A 19969-nucleotide genomic window follows, 5' to 3' on the forward strand; every position below is an offset into this window, starting at 1 on the left:
ATCTCCACCTACTTCTCTGTGTTTCTGAACCAACCCAAAATCCAAGCAAGAGTGGAATAAACGAAACCAGAAACCACACAAATGTTAACAAATTTAAACAGGGTGCCAGAAGTATTCAAAGTTTAGTATAAAACACGAGAAATGGCAGAAACTGAACTTGGACTTTGTGAGTTCTAGACAAGGTGAAGACCATTACAGAAGGGATATTCAAGTCCAAAGAGGAAACGATAACACCAACCAAACATTCGCACTGATTCAGTGAAAATATAAACTGAATTCAAGATTCATGTGGTTTTTTTGGTTTTTCTTTGACGTGAGTTGCAATCTTCTACTTAATCTGTTCGAGGGATAAGAGGAACCCATACTAAATACTGTCGACCTTACTTTAATTTAAGACCTCCTGCTAGTCTCCTTGGTAAGTCTCCTAGAATTAAAGGCAATTTAGGTACCTCTTGGATGAAAAAGCAACATCTATAATAATAAAATTATGATTTCATATTATGTATGATTCCTATTAAGTTGTAATAGCCAATTTTGACATTAATAGTTCAATGGAATGACTTACAGTTGAAAATAAGAAAACTGACTACCTATAAGAACTATTGGACATTTATAATAATAAAATTATGATTTCATATTATGTATGATTCCTATGAAGTTCCAATAGCCAATTTTGACATTAATAGTTCAATGGAATGACTTACAGTTGAAAATAAGAAAACTGACTACCTATAAGAACTATTGGACATAAAAACACATCAGAATTCTTCTACAGAAGATAAGTAAGAAAAGAGAAAGACAGCTTTCTAAGTACCTGTATAAAATTTAAACCTACCTACCTAAAAACATATTTCGAAAATAAAATACAAGTTAATTCTTTGGTTTGATTTTATTTGTATAACCGTGAAGCGTCATTGTCATGAGGTCTTAAATTGTTGATCTATGATTTTGTGCGTTGCCATGGTGATTTGACCATTGCTCTCGACGGAAATCAGAACCTCCTACCAATGACCAAGCGTGAGGTTTACACCTCACCAATCTGATCCACATCAGTTTTCTTGAACATGAAGAGTGTCAGGAATAAATAGTCATTAGGATGACCTGTAAAGAAAACAGAAAAATGAAAATATGGGTTATCAATTGATCATCCATCTATTTGCCTAGAAATACAAACTCCGATATTAAAAGCTGGGCTGTTCGTGCCAATTAGCTTTAATTGCCCTTACCCTTCTCAGTCTTGTGTGATTTCTAGTACATCTACATTCTACATACAATATTATCTTTGTATGAAAGAAAATTATCCAATGTACATTGTACATTATGTACATAGGTAAACTCGTAAGTAGGTACTCGTTCAATGTCGTATATGTTTTAATCATAGTGAAAACTAACCTCTTCTAACGTCAAGGGTGGATTTCCTTTGAGCTTTGTGTCCAAACTGTGAAACCTCTCTGCGAAAGAAAAGAAAATCATAAAAATCAGTTTTTTAGTTTATGAATTTTCATTTTTAATTTTTTGCAGGATTCCTTAATCATATTTTGATCCGATCCATTTGAGATATATGCCAGCAGAAATGGTCGACGCAAAGACAGGTGAGCTTGTTCCGTCCAAACACCTTAAACTTTGACGTGGATACCCTATCAACTTCCACATATTCAGTCCTTAGCAACAGCAATACCCTGACCTGGATGGAAATTTGCTAACAACAGGAAATAGAGGATTTTCTTTGTGTGTTTCCTATCCCTAATGACATGTTGTGGCGTACACAATGACTCAAATTGGTGTGAATTTTAGGCATTTGCCTCTCTCTTCTTTTTTTAAGAGGTTTGATAGAGAGAAACCTAATACTAAGGTCTTATCGTCCCGAAATCGAAGAGAGAAGAAGGATAGAAAGCCAGCCGTTCCGAGAACGAACATTATCCGGTTTTGTGTGTTTCTTATGCCTAATGACATGTTGTGGCGTACACAAGGACTCAAATTGGTGTGAATTTTAGGCATTTGCCTCTCTCTTCAGAAGAGACAAATAAAAGTACTTGTACTTGTAGTCAGTACAAGTACTAGTAATTGTACTTGTACTTGCGATACCAAGTACAATTAAAGTACTTGTAGGACAGTTCTAAAAGTTTCACCATTCGATTCGGCGTGAAAAATCCCATGGGATCAACTATTCACATGCTTACTTGTTAATCAACGAGCTATTTTTTGACGAGTGCGCACCCAAAGGTCATCGGACTTCCCAGTTGAAGTGGACTGTAAACTCGTAAGTAGGTACTCGTACAATGTCGTACATGTTTTAATCATAGTGAAAACTAACCTCTTCTAATGTCAAGGGTGGATTTCCTTTGAGCTTTGTGTCCAAACTGTGAAACCTCTCTGCGAAAGAAGAGAAAATCATAAAAATCAGTTTTTTAGTTTATGAATTTTCATTTTTAATTTTTTGCAGGATTCCTTAATCATATTTTGATCCGATCCATTTGAGATATATGCCAGCAGAAATGTTTCTATGGTCGACGCAAAGACAGGTGAGCTTGTTCCGTCCAAACACCTTAAACTTTGACGTGGATACCCTATTAACTTCCACATATTCAGTCCTTAGCAACAGCAATACCCTGACCTGGATGGAAATTTGCTAACAAAAGGAAATAGAGGATTTTCCTTGTGTGTTTCCTATCCCTAATGACATGTTGTGGCGTACACAAGGACTCAAATTGGTGTGAATTTTAGGCATTTGCCTCTCTCTTCAGAAGAGACAAATAAAAGTACTTGTACTTGTAGTCAGTACAAGTACTAGTAATTGTACTTGTACTTGCGATACCAAGTACAATTAAAGTACTTGTACTTTGTACTTTGTACTTGCAAGTACAATTTTTCCAACTCTGTCTCTTCTTCTTTTTTTAAGAGGTTTGATAGAGGAAAACCTAATACTAAGGTCTTATCGTCCCGAAATCGAAGAGAGAAGAAGGATAGAAAGCCAGCCGTTCCGAGAACGAACATTATCCGGTCAGTATAAAATCTTTCTTCTTTACAAAGTTGGACGTACCGTGTGCCAGATGCTTGTGTGTTTCCTATCCCTAATGACATGTTGTGGCGTACACAAGGACTCAAATTGGTGTGAATTTTAGGCATTTGCCTCTCTCTTCTTCTTTTTTTAAGAGGTTTGATAGAGGGAAACCTAATACTAAGGTCTTATCGTCCCGAAATCGAAGAGAGAACAAGGACAGAAAGCCAGCCGTTCCGAGAACGAACATTATCCGGTCAGTATAAAATCTTTCTTCTTTACAAAGTTGGACGTACCGTGTGCCAGATGTAGCCTCACCATGGCCATGATGAAGTTCTCCCAGGTGAGGACCTTGTTTTTGGTGAACCTCAGCACTAGACACTCCAGCACCTTGTTGCTCACCGTACTTCCTGCTTCCCACAGCAGAGGTCGTAAACTATAGCTGGATAATCGGCTCCGGGCCCCTTTCTCGAACTTTTGAAACGCAATCTGAAACCGGAATAAAGATTCAAGATCAGCTAAATGTAGAAAAGAACATCGGATTCAGAGCAATTTTCGTTTTTGATGCTGTGGTTTACCAGCTCGGGATTGAGATGAAACGAGGATTTCCCTATGCTTAAAACTCAATTCTGAGAATCCACAGTGGTGAAACCCGGCCTGAGTTTAGTTGTGACATGAGAAGGTAGAAAGCCAGCAAAATTCCACTGCGAACACCAACTATGCGCAACCTCGCGTTGCATAAATCCAGTGATTCATTGGGATTTGGGAACCGGTACATTGAACGTGCTATCGCCGCGCAGCGCGCAGGCTAATCTTTTACTTTTAAACAACGAAGCATATCTGTATAAGATAAAATCGTCCCGGGCGGGAGTCGAACCCGTGACTTAGCGCTTACAAGACGCTCTACCCTTCAAACTAACTAGGCTGGCAATATTACTCGACTATTCGTTTTTCAAGGAACACGTACCCTCCAGAACTGCAACATGTGCATCAGCAGAGGTATGTCCAGAAGATTCAGTCTTCCGCTAATGTTCGTGTCGCGAAGCATGATCAGACTCTTGCACATGTCCAGGCTTGGCTTTTCCAGAAGATATGCTGAAAAGTTTAAGAAAAACTCACTCCAAGGTCCGGTCCATTCGCCCCGAGCCCATGGGTTTCTCAGTCTTACAAGAGGCGTTTCCCCGAGCGGGCCTCGAACCCGGGCCAATCCAGTGACACTGTAGGCGTGCTGAGTGATCAGACCGTTCCTGAGCCGCAGCTGACGTTTCTGTTCCTTTTCCTGAAAGAAAAAGTGATAGTCAGTCAGTTTATTCGAGCACCCAATGTTTAGCTACAATACTGCTTCCACACTTGTCGTTATCCGCATTCAGCCAGTCAAAAGATCACTTGCATCGATCGACCCCCACATGGAGTCAAACCCGAGTTTCCCAAATACATGGCAAGTGCAGTGACCACTCTAGCTCATTTTCCCAACGAGGGCCCCCCAACAGCCAGTGCAGGAATCATCGACTCCGCGAGGAATCGAACCCAAGTCTCCCAAATAAAAGTTGCCTTTGGATCATAATTCGCTTAAATTTTTCCATCAATAACCTTCAACCTGTATTCTTACGTGTTACCATTTCCCCGTTGTGCATACTTGAGACTTGGGATATATTCGCTTAAATTTTTCTATCAATAACCTTCAACCTGTATTCTTACGTGTTACCATTTCCCCGTTGTGCAAACTTGAGACTTGGGATACCCGTACTATGTATGGGATTAGGATACCGGTATTCAAATGACGTAACAGTGACTTACTAATTTGATGCTAGATATCAATAGACTAGATCGTGGCACCGCACTGTTGAGTACTTGGAACGTCAGATATCGATCCTGATTGGTGAGGGCAAAACTTTGCACAATTCCTCCTGTCAAGTCTTGTAGAGCTCTGGTTGTAGAGCCACCGTGTGTGAGGTTTTCATAACACCCGTAGAATCTGAAACAAATAGAATAAAAATATACTTGTATTTATCAGTACTTATTGCAATGAAACAAATATAGCGAGGTGGTCGTATGAACAGGGCTAGACTAGGCTACTCTAGGCTTGAAAAATACCAGTGTTCTGGCTCAAGCCCAGGCTTGCGTATGTTACCACTTCAATGCCAAACTTCTATCTCATTGCACTGCATAGTGCATACTCACTTGGCATAAGCTTTCTCCAGTAGAGCTGCCCAGAATTCAGTCGGATTGGTTGAAAGTAGTTATTGCAATGAAACAAATATAGCGAGGAGGTCGTATGAACAGGGCTAGACTAGGCTACGCTAGGCTTGAAAAATACCAGTGTTCTGGCTCAAGCCCAGGCTTGCGTACGTTACCACTTCAATGCCAAACTTCATAAGAAAACACTGTTCACAACCACATGTGAATCTGTTTTATTTTACGGTTTCTTTTAGGATGTAAAGGTGCGTGTACACTTGTACAGTCGACCAAAGTCGATCGACATCGATTGGAACCCATATAAAGTAGATCAGGAAATATTTTGTAGGAATGGAAAATAGTTCATAGTGTGGACATGTTTCTCTTTCTAACTGTCTTTCCCTCTCATCCTTTCAATTTCTTTCTCTTTCTATTCCTCCCTCTCCCTCCCTCATCTCTCTCTTTCTTTCCCTTCCTTCCTCTCCATCAGCCTCCTCCTTCTCTCCCCTTTCTATCTCACTGCACTGCATAGTGCATACTCACTTGGCATAAGCTTTCTCCAGTAGAGCTGCCCAGAATTCAGTCGGATTGGTTGAATGGAGATACACCAATCGTCCTTGGAATGTAGGCAGTCGATCGTCCACTAGAATCTCCTTCCACTCTCCGAAATGCCAAAATCTGAACCTGAAACGATAACGGAGTGTTAATGATACGGACATGATGATATTCGTAGTAATTCACACTATTCACAAGCATCCGAAGTTTTAGCATACATATAAATTAATAAAGTTGTGATAACGAAAATTTATATCCAATAAAAATATGGTCTAAATTTTCTACAACAAACTGTTCCCTGATTAAATTTGCATGGACAGCGTTCCCCTTGGTTTTCTATATTCCTATAGCTACAAGTATACGTCATATGGCCATTATGCTGTGGACTATGGGCAACTAGTACAAGTCATACACATGACCCTTTCAAAGTTACACCAAGAATGATACGGACATGATGATATTCGTAGTAATTCACACTATCCACAAGCATCCGAAGTTTTAGCATATAAATTAATAAAGTTGTGATAACGAAAATTTATATCCAACAAAAATATGGTCTAAATTTTCTACAACAAACTGTTCCCTGATTGAATTTGCATGGACAGCGTTCCCCTTGGTTTTCTATATTCCTATACCTACAAGTATACGTCATATGGCCATTATGCTGATATGCTGTGGACTATGGGCAACTAGTACAAGTCATACACATGACCCTTTCAAAGTTACACCAATCCAACATTATTAATCACACCAGTTCAATCCATTGTATGCCTGAAAACCAGACCGTTCTCTATCGTTCACGAAATAATCCTTAATCCCATCGAACTTTTTGACTTTAAGAATTTTGTTGGTTTAAATATGTTGAGGATAACAATCAAAGCAGTATTCAGCAATGATCACTAAAATATAATCCTCTGGATCAACACATTTCAGTCACGAATTCACGATACAAAATCAAGTTTCAGGTTTTATTAGAGATACCTAGATAAATGTTTCTCTAAAAATAAAGAGAATCGATTTAGATAGATATTATTATTATTATTTTTATTTTTTTTTTTATTTTTTTTTTACATAGTAAAGTCATTCTGTTTGTGGACTTGAGTTGTTTATTACTTTTGAAATATGAACAATGTTATTGAAAAGTTACTATAATAATTATTATCTATCTCTTGTTTTTGCATGTCAAGTTGGTGGCCATATACTCCTTGGAGCTATTGCTTCAGAAAAAGGTTAATACCTACTCGGATTTGTTTGAAATGTTATTTGAAATCCGTGAGAATATTTTTCCATTAAAATAAAATTTGTAGATATTAATGACGGAAAAATAATTAAAATGTGTTGAATGCAGAATTCCAACAATTCGAGATTGTAATTATTTTGCTAGTTTTGTTTTTAACTCTTAACTTTCTGGGTAACCTACCCACGCATCTAAATTTTTACATAAATCTAAAAATAATTAAAATGTGTTGAATGCAGAATTCCAACACTTCGAGATTGTAATTATTTTGCTAGTTTTGTTTTTAACTCTTAACTTTCTGGGTAACCTACCCACGCATCTAAATTTTTACATAAATCTTGTCAAAATTTATATTGCCATTTTGAACTTCTTTAAAAGATCACGTTTCATACTTTGAACGCTATGATTTTGGCTTCAACGGAGCAGCTAATACCGAAATAAAATCAAGTTAGGTATTTGAAAGTACCATAATTTCCAGTAAAGTTCTAATGGATTTCATCTACCTCAATAAGTATACCTATGTGCCTAATTCAGATACAAAATTGGCACAGTGGTTCCGAATTTCTGATGGTCGCATTTCTCCTAAACTTTCATTCCTTTCAAATATCCAAATGTTTTCTGAGCTTCTGAAAAAATGTTTCTCACATGAGAAAGAACGGTCTTGTCGTCTTTGATTAATTTCATCTCAGATTCTTGTGGTCCAGGTACAAATTTGGTACAGTGGTTCCGAATTTCTGATGGTCGCATTTCTCCTAAACTTTCATTCCTTTCAAATATCCAGATGTTTTCTGAGCTTCTGAAAAAATGTTAATCACATGAGAAAGAACGGTCTTGTCGTCTTTGATTAATTTCATCTCAGATTCTTGTGGCAATAAATATCTGTGTGAGACAAATTAAGGCATTAAATAGTCTATGGAGCCGGTGTAAGTTACATTCGTGTAGATATCATAGTAACGTGTACATAACATGTATTTTGTATGCTTTAGTTACACCCAGATACAAATTTGGTACAGTGGTTCCGAATTTCTGACGGTCGCATTTCTCCTAAACTTTCATTCCTTTCAAATGTCCAGATGTTTTCTGAGCTTCTGAAAAAATGTTTCTCACATGAGAAAGAACGGTCTTGTCGTCTTTGATTAATTTCATCTCAGATTCTTGTGGCAATAAATATCTGTGTGAGACAAATTAAGGCATTCATGAAAGTTCGTAAAGATGTCAGAAGGAAAAGTAAAATAGTCTATGGAGCCGGTGTAAGTTACATTCGTGTAGATATCATAGTAACGTGTACATAACATGTATTTTGTATGCTTTAGTTACAGGAGTCAAACCCGAGTCTCCCAAATAAATGGCAAGTGCAGTGACCACTCTAGTCCAGGAATCATCGACTCCGCGAGGAATCGAACCCAAGTCTCCCAAATAAAAGTTGCTTTTGGATCATTATTCGCTTAAATTTTTCCATCAATAACCTTCAACCTGTATTCTTACGTGTTACCATTTCCCCGTTGTGCATACTTGAGACTTGGGATACCCGTACTATGTATGGGCTTAGGATACCGGTATTCAAGTGACGTAACAGTGACTTACTAATTTGATGCTAGATATCAATAGACTAGATCGTGGCACCGCACTGTTGAGTACTTGGAACGTCAGATATCGATCCTGATTGGTGAGGGCAAAACTTTGCACAATTCCTCCTGTCAAGTCTTGTAGAGCTCTGGTTGTAGAGCCACCGTGTGTGAGGTTTTCATAACACCCGTAGAATCTGAAACAAATAGAATAGAATAAAATTCTTTCTTCCAAAGACGACATTACACTCGCCATGGTCTTCATTTAAATAATTCAGGAAAGAGGATGCTGAGTGTCAAAATTAAGGACTTCATGTTGTCACACCTTGATTCTACTACCCCTGTTCCGTCTCAAACTTTGCCAGACATGATGGTCTCAACTGTCACTGTCTCCCATCCTGAACAAGACATTATGGCTATCTCCTGCCCTCTCTCTGCATCACTTGATTCGACCTTTGGTGAAGTTCGTCCTGCATATTTGCCCCATGCAACAAATCAGCCTGAAACCCAGTTTTTTCCTGTATAACCCATTGGATCAATACTACAACGAACGGAGTGAGAAGTTCTTCGTGAATTAGGCCCGTCGCTTATTGGAAGTGTAGTCGCCTGACAAACCTATGAGACTATAGAGTATAGAGACTATCATTTTTCATAGGTTTGGACAGCCTGACAGCCCGTTAATTTTTCTCCACATTCTTTTTTTTTGTGAGTCGTATACAAATGAATTAGCCTGTTCACACTGCCAACGACGGAAAAGTCTGAAAATTGTAACCTAAGACGAAGAAAAATTCGTTCAGTGTGAACGGGCGGTAAGTCTTTATTTTAATGTAACAATTTTGTCTGAGTAGTATAACTGTGTCGTTTTTGCAACCCAATCGGTGGGCAGTTCGTCAATAAATTTTATTGGTTGTTTCTCTCATGACGAGACAATATCGTTTAGGAGTAGCAAAAGGTACATGAAAGGAGAAAGAGGAGAGTCAATAACAAAACTTCTTTCTCTTCAGGAAGATGAGTTAGCAGTTATTGCTTATGCTTATCCCAATACGAGACTAGCTCGTTCAATATGTAGTTCATCTACGGTGGTGGGAGGAAGGGGGGGCCCATACAATAAGGAGTTAGCAATGTGCCAACCTGAGTCCTTGGTATCGGGAGGAGAAAAAAAATCTATTGTGACACGACTAATAAAAACATCACACGACTTTCCTTATCCTATTTGACGGATTCCGAAATCCGAAGAAAAGCGGCCAAAATGCCGCCAGCCGTTGCACCGATCTTAACCGAAAATTCCGGGTTGCTTCCTTTTACTTAATATTTGTGGACTACGTACTGAATTTCAAGTCTCTAAATAAAGTTAACAAAGCACTAAACACTAACTTGAAGTATACATTGCCTGAGAAGAAAGAGGAGGTGTGAACCGGAATCGGTTCCGTTTTGGAATCTGAATTTTGAACTTCAACACGTTGGCTGCCAAAGCATACCTATTCTATGGTGTTTACCCATGGGCTCCCATGTATTTCACTTAGAAGTCCCTCTTTCGGGTAACCATTTTAAAATACAGAAGCGTCCCAAAACCGTCAATGCGCTATTACACTCGAAGAGGAAAAATTCCAACCTTATGATCTCTGTCAACTCTGTAAATATAAATAAAAAGAAACACCAGACAAATAAATATGTAAATGATTTATTTACTTTTTTATGTTATTTAAATTTCAATAAATAATAACAATAATAAACATTAGGTAATTTTCCTCATTTCAACATTTTTTACCAATAATTTTTTTAGTGATTGTTTTGCCGTTATCAATTAAACTAATCTCATTATACGAGCCCACAGAGTGGGTCACCCACTTTGGCAGCTCAGTGGTGGGTGTTCCTTTATGTTTCAGATCACCTTATGTTTCAGATTTTGCTCGAAACTATTTCATCATCTGGAAGTTTTCAAACCCCTAATCCTTCCAACACCGTAAGATAGGTGCCATGCCTATCTCACAGACACGGAAAGCAGAGCATCTGGAAGTTTGTTTACCTACGAAATTCGGGCCGCCTCCAGCATTGTAACCGGTCCTCCATCTTCTGCGAGCCAGGACAGCTCTCCAAGGTTGTTTTGATTGTAACGCAGGCTCCGCCATCCAGTCATCTGGACCTACATGGACCAGGTCCAAATGAGTGAAGTGCTTGGCAAAGTCTTCAAAGGACATCCTGTGGAGAGGTTGAGAATGAGATTAAAATCGAGAATGTTGATTCAAAATTTGCCATGTTGGACTTACCGACCTGTGTCGTACATCCCGAGCCCATGCATCAGGTTAACACAGAGCATATGAAACGCCGTTTCACTGGTGTGTATCGCATTCCAAGTATACTGAACAAAATTACCTACAATATTACGGGAAAGCTTTGAACTACATCTTTCTGACTGCCCATGACGTGATGGTAGTGTGTTTCTACGTTTACTGCTGACTTTTGCGGTCAGTCGTACTCGTACAGCAACTTAAAACGCCGTTTCACTGGTGTGTATCCCATTCCAAGTATACTGAACAAAATTACCTACAATATTACGGGAAAGCTTTGAACTGCATCTTTCTGACTGCCCATGACGTGATGGTAGTGTGTTTCTACGTTTACTGCTGACTTTTGCGGTCAGTCGTACTCGTACAGCAACTTCAAACTCACCAGAACTCTCCATCATTGCTGACCCGAATGCTGAGCAGTTCTTTGTCTCTCTCCGATAGCCCATCCCACTCCCAGCTTCTTTCACTCCAAGGTCCGGTCCATTCGCCCCTAGCCCATGGGTTTCTCAGTCTTACAAGAGGCGTTTCCCCGAGCGGGCCTCGAACCCGGGCCAATCCAGTGACACTGTAGGCGTGCTGATTAAGAAAAAGTCACATGTAATTAATTCTTACTTATAATGTTGGTTGTGTTTTATTGGTACCTAATGAATAAGCTATTGCGCCGCAAGCGAATTTTTGCTAAATAATAAACCAAAGAACCTTATGGATTCTCATTGCCAATTCATTAAAGAATTTTGATATTTGTATTTGCTGAGTGTACATATTGTATGATACACAAAATGTCTCGTAAGAAGCTCTTACCTTTCCAATGACTCCTTAATATTTTTTGGAATTGACTAACGTCCACTTCCAGAGGATATTTGACTAACAATTTGGCTACCAGGGATTTACCATCAGGCTGAAATCATACAAGTATAAGAACAGTAAGAACATTATTTTTAATACCTTCTAATTTTTCTGCAGATTAGTTGATGAAAAATTCCTTAATTAAAAAGAAGTGATGTTTAATTAGAACTTGAAAACTTACCAAAACTACTGTATTTTCTAAAAACTCCGTTGAAATATTTCTAAACACCCAAGAAAAAGTCACATGTAATTAATTCTTACTTATAATGTTGGTTGTGTTTTATTGCTACCTAATGAAGAAGCTATTGCGCCGCAAGCGAATTTTTGCTAAATAATAAACCAAAGAACCTTATGGATTCTCATTGCCAATTCATTAAAGAATTTTGATATTTGTATTTGCTGAGTGTACATATTGTATGATACACAAAATGTCTCGTAAGAAGCTCTTACCTTTCCAATGACTCCTCAATATTTTTTGGAATTGACTAACGTCCACTTCTAGAGGATATTTGACTAACAATTTGGCTACCAGGGATTTACCATCAGGCTGAAATCATACAAGTATAAAAACAGTAAGAACATTATTTTTAATACCTTCTAATTTTTCTGCAGATTAGTTGATGAAAAATTCCTTATTTAAAAAGAAGTGATGTTTAATTAGAACTTGAAAACTTACCAAAACTACTGTATTTTCTAAAAACTCCGTTGAAATATTTCTAAACACTTTTGGAGCTTTTACCTTTCCAATGACTCCTCAATATTTTTTGGAATTGACTAACGTCCACTTCTAGAGGATATTTGACTAACAATTTGGCTACCAGGGATTTACCATCAGGCTGAAATCATACAAGTATAAGAACAGTAAGAACATTATTTTTAATACCTTCTAATTTTTATTTTTCTGCAGATTAGTTGATGAAAAATTCCTTAATTAAAAGGAAGTAATGTTTAATTAGAACTTGAAAACTTACCAAAACTACTGTATTTTCTAAAAACTCCGTTGAAATATTTCTAAACACCATGTTGTCTTCATTTACTTCCCTGAAAACAAGAAACAATAAAGCTCCGTCAAAAATTGTCTCTAATCGATCTCACTTTGGACGATCTGCTAATTCTGTCTCGATGTCAGTGGGTTAATCCACGTGACAGGAATAGGGACTCAATCACAGCCATTTTTAACGAAAGACGTTATCATAGTGAATTATTAGGCTTATTTGGTCAAATTTTTAGACTTAACAAGTGAAATTTGCGCAACTATCCTTTTTTAACGAAAGACGTTATCATAGTGAATTATTAGGCTTATTTGGTCAAATTTTTAGACTTAACAAGTGAAATTTGCGCAACTATCCATTTATAAGCTTAAACTATAAGTCTTGTTATCATGTGTATAATCTGTTATTGTTAAGATTTGTAAACTGTGAATTTGTTTAAAATTGCAAATAAATAAATAAATAAAAAAAAAATAACTAAAGACGTTATCATAGTGAATTATTAGGCTTATTTGGTCAAATTTTTAGACTTAACAAGTGAAATTTGCGCAAATATCCCTTACTACGTAACGATCTGTCGAAAGACCAGAGTGGGAGATATGGCGTAGTTCGTGCATCTATCCCTTACTACGTAACGATCTGTCGAAAAACCAGAGTGGGAGATATGGCGTAGTTCGTGCATGAACGGCTTAAAGAGTCACGATTACTCACCAAATATTGCTCTGTTCGTCGGTGAATATTCGGAGCAGGAATTTCCCATCACAGTCAGGTACGTTTGTCTGAGGAACTACGATGAAGTCTCCTGGAGAAAAAAATAACTAAAGACGTTATCATAGTGAATTATTAGGCTTATTTGGTCAAATTCTTAGTCTTAACAAGTGAAATTTGCGCAAATATCCCTTACTACGTAACGATCTGTCGAAAGACCAGAGTGGGAGATATGGCGTAGTTCGTGCATGAACGGCTTGAAGAGTCACGATTACTCACCAAATATTACTCTGTTCGTCGGTGAATATTCGGAGCAGGAATTTCCCATCACAGTCAGGTACGTTTGTCTGAGGAACTACGATGAAGTCTCCTGGAGGCAGTGTGAAGAACGTGACCACTTCTCGAGCTACAGAATGGTTCGTCACATCCAAGGGTTTCTGAAAGAACAAAATGAAAGTTATCGTTCTGCTTTTGTCAAAAATCACGAGACTTTTTAGCCTTATCTGAGAGCAGAGATACAATAAATATAACGTACCTATATTCGATATTAAGCTGATAAGAACAGATATTACGCTTTCGATCTTGGTTCAAAGGTCTGGAAGCGAGTTTGAGCAAAAAGGCACTAGCGAAGTGTATTGTTTGGTAACATCAAATTGCAAGAAATCACTGCCTCAAATCCCAACTTTCAAGACCTGGTACCTATATTCGATATTAAGCTGATAAGAACACATATTACGCTTTCGATCTTGGTTCAAAGGTCTGGAAGCGACTTTGAGCAAAAAGGCACTAGCGAAGTGTATTGTTTGGTAACATCAAATTGCAAGAAATCACTGCCTCAAATCCCAACTTTCAAGACCTTTCTCGAGTTCGAGCTCAATGAATGATTGACCTTGATATCATGATATCTTCTAAACTTCAGCCTTCAGCTCAATAAGGTAATTGCATTCCGTGTACAAGCCTTTCTCATGATGGTGGAAGGATTGGACCCTTAAAACCCCCTCGACCACTTGGTAAACCCTAGCCTAACTCAGACAAAGGCCGCGGTAGCGTTTCCCGCGGCTGTTCTACTACCTAACCTCTTTTGGGCTTTCAACATAGCAACGAGTGTCCATTTAAAACCCCCTCGACAATATTGGGCCTTTAAAACCCCCTCGACCACTTGGTAAACCCTAGCCTTAACTCAGACAAAGGCCGCGGTAGCGTTTCCCGCGGCTGTTCTACTACCTAACCTCTTTTGGGCTTTCAACATAGCAACGAGTGTCCATTAAACCCTAGGCTTAACTCAGACAAAAGCCGCGGTAGCGTTTCCCGCGGCTGTTCTACTACCTAACCTCTTTTGGGCTTTCAACATAGCAACGAGTGTCCACGATAAAGTAAGTCTAATAATGTAACGACCGTTGCAATGAACTCTCAATAATATGTCAGACAAAGGCGCAAAGCCCAAATTTCATACCGTGTGTGCAACAAACTGCGGGGTCAACCTCGTCATGGACGAAGATATTTCATACACGGCAAACCCGATAGCATACAGGGTCCTCTTCTGTTTCTCGTCGACTTGAGTTTCGTAATACTGGGTGACGGACACCACCACATGGCACTTGTTATTCGAAGACCGAGGGATTTGAATGTGAAACTGAGGATTCACCGAAGTCGTCTCTGTGAAATTAAGAAGGCGTTCAAACGTTACAAAAGAATCATGGAAGTTCCATCAATAACTCATTTTAAATTAAAGTTTTCCTCATTTCAACATTTTTTACCAATAATTTTTTTAAAGTGATTGTTTTGCCGTTATAAATTAAACTAATCTCATTATATGAGCCCACAGAGTGGGTCACCCACTTTGGCAGCTCAGTGGTGTTCCTTTATGTTTCAGATTTTGCTCGAAACTATTTTATCATCTGGAAGTTTTCAAACCCCTAATCCTTCCAACACCGTAAGATAGGTGCCATGCCTATCTCACAGACACGGAAAGCAGAGCATCTGGAAGTTTGTTTACCTACGAAATTCGGGCCGCCTCCAGCATTGTAACCGGTCCTCCATCTTCTGCGAGCCAGGACAGCTCTCCAAGGTTGTTTTGATTGTAACGCAGGCTCCGCCATCCAGTCATCTGGACCTACATGGACCAGGTCCAAATGAGTGAAGTGCTTGGCAAAGTCTTCAAAGGACATCCTGTGGAGAGGTTGAGAATGAGATTAAAATCGAGAATGTTGATTCAAAATTTGCCATGTTGGACTTACCGACCTGTGTCGTACATCCCGAGCCCATGCATCAGGTTAACACAGAGCATATGAAACGCCGTTTCACTGGTGTGTATCGCATTCCAAGTATACTGAACAAAATTACCTACAATATTACGGGAAAGCTTTGAACTACATCTTTCTGACTGCCCATGACGTGATGGTAGTGTGTTTCTACGTTTACTGCTGACTTTTGCGGTCAGTCGTACTCGTACAGCAACTTCAAACTCACCAGAACTCTCCATCATTGCTGACCCGAATGCTGAGCAGTTCTTTGTCTCTCTCCGATAGCCCATCCCACTCCCAGCTTCTCTCACTCCAAGGTCCGGTCCATTCGCCCCGAGCCCATGGGTTTCTCAGTCTTACAAGAGGCGTTTCCCCGAGCGGGCCTCGAACCCGGGCCAATCCAGTGACACTGTAGGCGTGCTGAGTGATCAGACCGTTCCTGAGCCGCAGCTGACGTTTCTGTTCCTTTTCCTGAAAGAAAAAGTGATAGTCAGTCAGTTTATTCGAGCACCCAATGTTTAGCTACAATACTGCTTCCACACTTGTCGTTATCCGCATTCAGCCAGTCAAAAGATCACTTGCATCGATCGACCCCCACATGGAGTCAAACCCGAGTTTCCCAAATACATGGCAAGTGCAGTGACCACTCTAGCTCATTTTCCCAACGAGGGCCCCCCAACAGCCAGTGCAGGAATCATCGACTCCGCGAGGAATCGAACCCAAGTCTCCCAAATAAAAGTTGCCTTTGGATCATAATTCGCTTAAATTTTTCCATCAATAACCTTCAACCTGTATTCTTACGTGTTACCATTTCCCCGTTGTGCATACTTGAGACTTGGGATACCCGTACTATGTATGGGCTTAGGATACCGGTATTCAAGTGACGTAACAGTGACTTACTAATTTGATGCTAGATATCAATAGACTAGATCGTGGCACCGCACTGTTGAGTACTTGGAACGTCAGATATCGATCCTGATTGGTGAGGGCAAAACTTTGCACAATTCCTCCTGTCAAGTCTTGTAGAGCTCTGGTTGTAGAGCCACCGTGTGTGAGGTTCTCATAACACCCGTAGAATCTGAAACAAATAGAATAGAATAAAAATATACTTGTATTTACCAGTAGTTATTGCAATGAAACAAATATACCGAGGTGGTTGTATGAATAGGGTTGGACTAGGCTACGCTAGGCTTTAAAAATACCAGTGTTCTGGCTCAAGCCCAGGCTTGCGTACGTTACCACTTCAATGCCAAACTTTATAAGAAAACACTAGCCCTCACAAGCCTAGCTGAGTCCTATTCACAACCACATGTGAATCTATTTTATTTTACGGTTTCTTTTAGGATGTAAAGGTGCGTGTACACTTGTACAGTCGACCAAAGTCGATCGCCATTGATTGGAACCCATATAAAGTAGATCAGGTTAAAGTATTTTGGAGGAATGGAAAATAGTTCATAGTGTGGACATGTTTCTCTTTCTAACTGTCTTTCCCTCTCATCCTTTCAATTTCTTTCTCTCTCTATCCCTCCCTCATCTCCCTCTCCCTCCCTCATCTCTCTCTCTCTCTTTCTTTCCCTTCCTTCCTCTCCATCAGCCTCCTCCTTCTCTCTCCCCTTTCTATCTCATTGCACTGCATAGTGCATACTCACTTGGCATAAGCTTTCTCCAGTAGAGCTGCCCAGAATTCAGTCGGATTGGTTGAATGGAGATACACCAATCGTCCTTGGAATGTAGGCAGTCGATCGTCCACTAGAATCTCCTTCCACTCTCCGAAATGCCAAAATCTGAACCTGAAACGATAACGGAGTGTGAATGATACGGACATGATGATATTCGTAGTAATTCACACTATCCACAAGCATCCGAAGTTTTAGCATATAAATTAATAAAGTTGTGATAACGAAAATTTATATCCAACAAAAATATGGTCTAAATTTTCTACAACAAACTGTTCCCTGATTGAATTTGCATGGACAGCGTTCCCCTTGGTTTTCTATATTCCTATACCTACAAGTATACGTCATATGGCCATTATGCTGATATGCTGTGGACTATGGCAACTAGTACAAGTCATACACATGACCCTTTCAAGTTACACCAATCCAACATTATTAATCACACCAGTTCAATCCATTGTATGCCTGAAAACCAGACCGTTTCTCTATCGTTCACGAAATAATCCTTAATCCCATCGAACTTTTTTGACTTTAAGAATTTTGTTGGTTTAAATATGTTGAGGATAACAATCAAAGCAGTATTCAGCAATGATCACTAAAATATAATCCTCTAGATCAACACATTTCAGTCACGAATTCCACGATAAAAATCAAGTTTCAGGTTTTTATTAGAGATACCCTAGATAAATGTTTCTCTAAAAATAAAGAGAATCGATTTAGATAGATATTATTATTATTATTTTTATTTTTTTTTTTATTTTTTTTTTACATAGTAAAGTCATTCTGTTTGTGGACTTGAGTTGTTTATTACTTTTGAAATATGAACAATGTTATTGAAAAGTTACTATAATAATTATTATCTATCTCTTGTTTTTGCATGTCAAGTTGGTGGCCATATACTCCTTGGAGCTATTGCTTCAGAAAAAGGTTAATACCTACTCGGATTTGTTTGAAATGTTATTTGAAATCCGTGAGAATATTTTTCCATTAAAATAAAATTTGTAGATATTAATGACGGAAAAATATAAAAATAATTAAAATGTGTTGAATGCAGAATTCCAACACTTCGAGATTGTAATTATTTTGCTAGTTTTGTTTTTAACTCTTAACTTTCTGGGTAACCTACCCACGCATCTAAATTTTTACATAAATCTTGTCAAAATTTATATTGCCATTTTGAACTTCTTTAAAAGATCACGTTTCATACTTTGAACGCTATGATTTTGGCTTCAACGGAGCAGCTAATACCGAAATAAAATCAAGTTAGGTATTTGAAAGTACCATAATTTCCAGTAAAGTTCTAATGGATTTCATCTACCTCAATAAGTATACCTAAGTGCCTAACCCAGATACAAATTTGGTACAGTGGTTCCGAATTTCTGACGGTCGCATTTCTCCTAAACTTTCATTCCTTTCAAATATCCAAATGTTTTCTGAGCTTCTGAAAAAATGTTTCTCACATGAGAAAGAACGGTCTTGTCGTCTTTGATTAATTTCATCTCAGATTCTTGTGGCAATAAATATCTGTGTGAGACAAATTAAGGCATTCATGAAAGTTCGTAAAGATGTCAGAAGGAAAAGTAAAATAGTCTATGGAGCCGGTGTAAGTTACATTCGTGTAGATATCATAGTAACGTGTACATAACATGTATTTTGTATGCTTTAGTTACATGGTTTTGATTTCAGTGAGAAACGTATCATTGTATTCTTCAAAATTCTGCTCCATTCTATTGAAGTTTCGTAAAGTTGTTAAATTCTCACAGTCATTACTTTCTTCCTCTCCTTTATGCTCTTTTCAATGGCAATTTCTCCAATGCTACGGGAGGTAGGCCTGGGAAGCGGCTATCCCAGGATAATGGGTGTATTATCCTAGCACATATAGGAAACATACGTGCTAAGCAACACCACAGAAACGTGGTAGAATCGGAAGTAGTTTACGAGGTTTCTCATAGGTCAGACAGTGGACGGACTGCGGTGCGGCGTCGTAGTCACTACACCATATGAAATGTGCGCTACGTGTGACTAAACACCGTAAAACTTCAAGTCCTACTTTCACACCACACAATGCTCTACGAAGTTACTTCACCTGTATTGACTTTCATGCACTTGGGATCTGAGACTGTTGACGAGATAATGTATTATGTATGCAAAATCTCGGACACATTCGTATTCGTACATACCTGATGAAAGCATTTGCTGTACGGAAAAGCGTTTCATGCACTTGGGATCTGAGACTCTTGACGAGATAATGTATTATGTATGCAAAATCTCGGACACATTCGTATTCGTACATACCTGATGAAAGCATTTGCTGTACGGAAAAGCAAAAGTTTTTCACTACGGATATCCAGGCATGTAAAGAGTGTAAAGACGTTAGAAGCCAAAAAAACTGTTCATATTTTGCGCTAAAAAAATTAATGAGACATCTTTATGTTGCATGTTGCACTGTTGCAGTTATGCAAGAAATGAGGCCAATCTCCATTCTGTTCATATTTTGCGCTAAAAAAAATTAATGAGACATCTTTATGTTGCATGTTGCACTGTTGCAGTTATGCAAGAAATGAGGCCAATCTCCATTGATTTCCAAAATTGAAGTCATGGGATGGACTCGGTTGGTAGTGTCTGCTCTCATGGACGGACAGCATTCAATTCCCCCGATTTCATACCGATTCCCCCGATTGCAAAATTT

At 38.7% G+C, this 19969-nt stretch overlaps 1 protein-coding gene across 1 annotated transcript in view; it reads right to left on the bottom strand.

Annotated features, from left to right (window-relative positions):
• Positions 1-879: 879 nt before the first annotated feature.
• LOC103521221 (calpain-1 catalytic subunit-like) overlaps positions 880-19969 on the bottom strand; it is a 58007-nt gene continuing 38917 nt past the window's right edge. The window contains exons 5-16 of the mRNA XM_026831985.1: positions 17254-17394; positions 16505-16682; positions 15831-16075; positions 15358-15530; positions 14815-15017; positions 13641-13798; positions 12636-12705; positions 12404-12500; positions 3966-4093; positions 3295-3487; positions 2315-2373; positions 880-1101 (exon numbers count right to left, since the gene is read on the bottom strand). Coding sequence (XP_026687786.1) covers positions 1075-1101; positions 2315-2373; positions 3295-3487; positions 3966-4093; positions 12404-12500; positions 12636-12705; positions 13641-13798; positions 14815-15017; positions 15358-15530; positions 15831-16075; positions 16505-16682; positions 17254-17394 — 1672 coding nt within the window. The 3' untranslated portion in view covers positions 880-1074. The remainder of the gene's footprint in view (positions 1102-2314; positions 2374-3294; positions 3488-3965; positions 4094-12403; positions 12501-12635; positions 12706-13640; positions 13799-14814; positions 15018-15357; positions 15531-15830; positions 16076-16504; positions 16683-17253; positions 17395-19969) is intronic.

The sequence above is a fragment of the Diaphorina citri genome, unplaced genomic scaffold (assembly GCF_000475195.1).
Source record: "Diaphorina citri unplaced genomic scaffold, Diaci psyllid genome assembly version 1.1 scaffold73, whole genome shotgun sequence".
Lineage (NCBI taxonomy): Eukaryota > Metazoa > Arthropoda > Insecta > Hemiptera > Psyllidae > Diaphorina > Diaphorina citri.